This window comes from Rhagoletis pomonella, unplaced genomic scaffold, assembly GCF_013731165.1.
Source record: "Rhagoletis pomonella isolate Grant_MI unplaced genomic scaffold, Rhpom_1.0 Rhpom_scaffold_09032, whole genome shotgun sequence".
NCBI lineage: Eukaryota > Metazoa > Arthropoda > Insecta > Diptera > Tephritidae > Rhagoletis > Rhagoletis pomonella.
This window is the reverse complement of record NW_023467559.1, coordinates 955-6,518: the sequence shown is the minus strand read 5'-3', so window position 1 is coordinate 6,518 and position 5,564 is coordinate 955. Positions and strand designations below refer to the sequence as shown.

Below are 5,564 nucleotides of genomic sequence, written 5' to 3'. Positions count from 1 at the left end.
AGGTTTTACGTCTTTCTTCGCGGAGGCTTTCTTTAAGCGTCTTTTTTTCGTAAGGAATATTATTCGAATGTTAGTCCAGGGGTATCACGGAAAATAAAGCAGCGAGTAGTGTTAACATTTACCATTATGTGGTCTACTGATTAATTCCACCATGTTCCGTGATTCGAAATTTCAGATACAGGTATTTATTGTAGCCGAAGATAGAAAACTTGTACCCACTTTATATTATTAGGGAGTATGTTAATTCATAAAAAGAAGTTTGTTAATAATATAAATAAAATTTTAAATTTAATTTGCAGATCATAAAGTATCTATTTCCGAACTCTCCGCCATGAGTGTGGTACACAAGTGCACCTCGAAATTGCTCACCGCTAATATGAATACCACCACGAGGTTGAATATGCGATTTCATACACGAAACTATGGATCATCAAATGGCAACACGCTCCACAAACAAATCAATCCATGGAGTAGTAAAACAAACATTCGAATACAAAAATTCAACTATCATGACAGACGGCCACTTCCCGCGGTCTTCGCCTCATTCATTTTCTTAGTTTTAAGCATTTTTTGTGAGATCAAAGCGCAAACTCGAGATCCTCGGTTTTACTCACGTCCGGGTGTAAATGATTACAACTGGCCAAATCCAGGTGATCCTGATTATAGGTAAGAAAAATAAATTGGATTGCTAATCAAAGCTCCTTAACATTAAATAAGTTTTATTTAAGAACCTATATTTTTAATGATCGTCGTTATGGACATTATTTGCCTAACGGCTATGGCTCAAACTATCCCGGCAGGAATTCTCCAGGACAATACCCACAGGGAATGCCCAACGAAGAACGATTTCGGTTTGGTCCGGTAAGTTGCCATGAATAATAATCCATAAATATCACTGTATATGAATATTATTTCTTCTTATTATTATTTGGCTATGCAACCTTTCAAGCGATTTTCACCGAGTTGAATAAGTTAGGCCAATCGTTTCTCTTCTATACTTCCAAGTTACAAGTAAAGCCAAAAACTTCTCCACCGGGCCTACCCATCGCAAATGAGGCCTTTCTCTTACTTTCAGGGCTGGAGCATTTGTTCATCATAACTAACAAGCCAAAGGAGCCGCTGTATTTAATCGTCTGCGGTATTCGCCGTCGCCAACGCTCAAACGGATGCAAATCTTCCGCCAATTTTTTTTTTTCTGTAAAATACTCTAAGGGTAGCCTCATCGGATGTTTTCATTCTCCATGCTTCTGCGCCATACACCAGCATCGGCATGATGAGTGACATACAGTGGGTTTTATACATACAGTGGGTTTTATACATCGAGCGAGGATACAATTTACTTCTCAATTAGCACTTATTGGCATTGATGATTCTGCATTGGATTGCCGGTGTTAATGCTGGTTCCCAAATAAACGAAGCTCTCTACTTTTTCGAAATAATAGCTGCCAACAGTGACGTGAGCGCTAAGGTGCGAATACGCTGACTCATTGGTTGACGACAGAAGATACTTTGTCTTGCCCTCTTTTACCACCAGACCAATTCGCTTTGCTTCCATAACCATCTTTGAGAAGGCAGTAGAGAGTCAAGTGCTGAACACATTGAAGACGACGAGCTACGGGCCACAGCTTCCAATTTGTTATCTTCATTATCTAAACGCTTTGTCGATGGCGACAAGAATTTTTTGAACGCGGCAGCGACGCAATGAATTTGTGTGAGTTTGACATAAAAGAAGAGGAACAACCTTATCAGTCAGTGGAAAAATAGAAAAAGATCTAATCTGGCCACAACCACAGTCGCCGCATAGCCCTGTCGTCGCCAAAATAATTATCTACATAAGAATAGGTGGGAAAAAAAATTTGCAGCTGTGGTCCGTAGCTCGTCCAACCCCGAGAAGGCAGAACAGAGATAGCCCTTGTTTTTACCGATAATATCGATGTCGTCCGCATACGCCAGCAATTGTACGCTCTTGTAAAGTATTGTGCCAGAACGATTCTGTTCTGCGGCTCTTATTATCTTCTCCAACATCAGATTAAAGAAATCACACGAAAGGGAGTTCCCTTGTCTGAAACCTCGTTTGGTATCAAACGGCTCGGAGAGGTTCTTCCCTATTTTGACGGAGCTGGTGGTATTGCTCAATGCCATTTTACACAGTCGTATTCGTTTCGCGGGGATACCAAATTCAGACATCGCGGCATAATGGCAACTTCTCTTCGTGCTGTCGAAAGCGGCTTTGAAATCGACAAATAGATGGTGGATGTCGATCCTATTCTCGCGTGTCTTTTCCAAGATTTGGCGTATTGTGAATACCTGATCTATGGTCAGGCCTAAAGCCACACTGATAAAGTCCAATCAGTTCGTTAACGGTGGGCTTCAGTCTTTCGTACAATACACTCAATAAGACCTTATTACCTATGCTTAGAAGGCTGGGGTCGCCTTTGTGGATTGGGCAGAGCACACTGAAATTCCAGGCGTCGGGCATGCGTTCATCTGACCATATTTTGCATACGAGATTATGCATGCACCTCATCAGCTCCTCGCAGCCGTACTTGAATAGCTCGGCTGGCAGGCCGTCAGCTCCAGCAGCTTTGTTGTTTTTCAGCCGCGTAATCGCTATTCGTACCTCGTCGTAGTCAGGCGGTGGGGCAGCTACTCCATCATCATCGACTGGGGGGCTCGGGTTCGTTTTCTTCACTACTTTCAGCGCTGCTACCATTCAGCAGGTTTTAAAAGTATTCCCTCCACAATTTAAATATATTCTGGACATCGGTAACTGGGTCGCCATTGTTGTTCTTACAGGAGTCTTGAAACCTTCCGTAAGTCGCCTTACTCTCTGGTAGAATTTTCGCGCGTTCTTCCTGACGGCCAGCATCTCAAGCTCTTCGCACTCACGTGTTTTTTTTTTTTTTTTTACTTATGTAATTCATTTATTTCAATATAAAGTATGAGCACAATAAGATCAAGATCTTTTGTAGTACAACAAATAGATTCAAAAGAATGATACATACTTACTACTAAATTGAAACGATTTATACAATATCAGTTTGGATTAACAGATAAGATAAGATAACTATTACATATAAATTATTGTATATTAGTAATATTCCTCTGCGCCAAATTGGCTGTAAAGAGGGTGCCTAAGATTAAGATTTTATCATTTTATCATACAATACAAACAAAAAAACTAACGTATAGTAGCAAAACGATCCGTGTTCAAAAGCTTTACATTAAAAAAAAAGAAACTTTACGTAAGAAGCGATTCAATATTTTGTAGTAAGTAACTCTTTATTTCGTTTTTAAAAACCGATACTCGTTCCAGTGTTTTAATAGCGTTCCGCAGTTTATTAAACTCATTTGGCCCGGCATACTCTACTCTTTGCTTGGATACCTCTAACCGACATCTTGTTACGTAGAGTAAATCACTGTTCCTGGTTGGAAATCCGGATTGATTGTTTTGGAATTGTAGGACATGGTAACCAAGGCCATGTAAGGTTTTATATACATAGATCAATAGCTGCTTTTTATATAAACGAGAAACTGGTAGTATTGATTGACCATACTCTCTAAATACACTCAAAGTGGAATGCCTTCTTGATAGATTAAAAACAAGTTTCAAAGCTGTGTTTTGGCACGATTGAAGAGATCTTAGATCGTTCATTTTATGGGCATAAACAATAGGAAGATAAGTTAAATGACTGTGAATAAGCGATTGGTACAGTAAGAGTTTAACTTTCTCTGTCAGCTTATGCTTAAATTTATAAAGTATCCCAATGCCAGCCGATAGCTTTGCTTTTAAGGCATCAATATGGACACTCCAGGATAAGTTCCGAGACAGATGCACCCCCAAATATTTAACAGTATCAACTTCCTTGATTTCATTATCCTCGACATAAACGCTAAATGACTGCTCGAACCTAGACATTACATGAGGCCTGAAACGAATTAGCTTAGTTTTCTTTGCGTTTAAGACAAGTTTATGTAAGCGCACAAACTCAGAAATTATAAGAGCATCGTGTTCTATCTGTACCTTTAGAACTTCAAGATGTTTGTAGGGATAAAACAAACAAATATCGTCCGCAAACATTATAAGTCACCCATTTAAGTTTAGATTTTTAATGTCATTTATGTACAACTTGAAAAAAAGAGGCCCTAGCACACTACCTTGTGGCACACCACAACTAATAGGACTCATACTACTTCTTTCCCCACATATTTCCACATATTGTTTCCTATTTGAAAGATAATCGGCTAGCAGGTTAAATTCTCTGTTTTTAATACCCAGCAAATCCAATTTATGCAATAAAACCCGATGATCAACAAGATCAAAAGCTTTACTAAAATCATAAAACAGCCCAGTTACTCCAGAAAACCCTCTGTCTAATCCCTCACAAATTATATTTAAGACATTGACCACAGCTTCTTCGGTACCGCAGCCTTTTTTAAACCCAAACTGATGAGAAAACATAACTTTTTCTGATTCTAAATAACATACTAATTGATCATATATAATTTTCTCAAAAATTTTGTCAACAATGGTAAAGACCGCAACTGGTCTAAAGTCCTCAGCTTTCGTAGTGTGAGTAACTTTTGGTATTGGTACAACTTTGTGAATTTTAAGAATATCTGGATATCTAGAATTTTCTATTGAATCATTAAAGACTTTAGCCAGGTACGGTGATATTATGTCCTTCACTGCATAAAGAGCTTTTGGTGGAATGTTATCGTGACCACAGCTTTTATTAAGATCAAGATTAGACAAGGCAACTTCGATATCAGGTGTGTCCACCGCACTTAATATAAAAGTATTTTGAAATTTCGACGACATTCGAAAGAGAATACATGGGTCCCCGTTTTGTTCTTCTATATTACTCCGCAGTTGATACACAGATTCTAAAAAAAAAGTTGTTGAGAAATGTTGCCTTTTCCAAATTATTTATCAGCGAAACATCGTTACGATCTTTAAATACAAAAGAGCCTTTCTTTTTCCTGCCCAAAATGGTGTTAAGAAAACCTCATGTACGTTTTGAATCCGAACTAAGCTTTTCTAGGTTAGAAGCATAATAATTATTCATCGACAATCTTTTTGCAGTCTTTATGACCACACTTATTCTTTTCAACCTTTCTTTACAGCTTTTTTCCAAGGGGGCTTTCCTCCGAGCCTTCAAAAGCTTGCCTTTTAATTTAAGTAGAGACTGGATACTTTTATTAACCCACGGTGTAAGCTCATAGCGCAAGGATTGTTTATGCCTTATTTCAGTCGTACTGGATTCTAATGCACTGGAAATGTCACCTAGAATAACCCCCGTTAAGAAAGACGGATCCACTGTGTCCTAACATCTTTCCTTTTCCTGCAACTGTTTTCTTAAACGTTCATAGTCGACATGATAAGGGATCTTCTCTAAATAATGATTTACTCGATACTCAAGTTTTAGGTTACAGCATAATAAATTATGATGTGACAACTCACATTCAATAGAATCCACAGGGAGTTCTTTTGTTATATTACTAAAGATATTGTCTATTGATGCTCCACTTGCCGGACGTGTAACTAACTTGTGACGGTTGTG

At 38.5% G+C, this 5,564-nt stretch overlaps 1 protein-coding gene across 1 annotated transcript; it reads left to right on the top strand.

The window, feature by feature from the left end:
- Positions 1 to 299: 299 nt before the first annotated feature.
- On the top strand, positions 300 to 894 carry LOC118756160 (the record flags this gene model as incomplete). Its single annotated transcript, XM_036490940.1, is given in 2 exon segments — positions 300 to 666; positions 729 to 894. Coding segments are annotated over 2 exon segments (486 nt in total). The 3' UTR covers positions 880 to 894.
- Between the last annotated feature and the right edge of the window lie 4,670 nt (positions 895 to 5,564).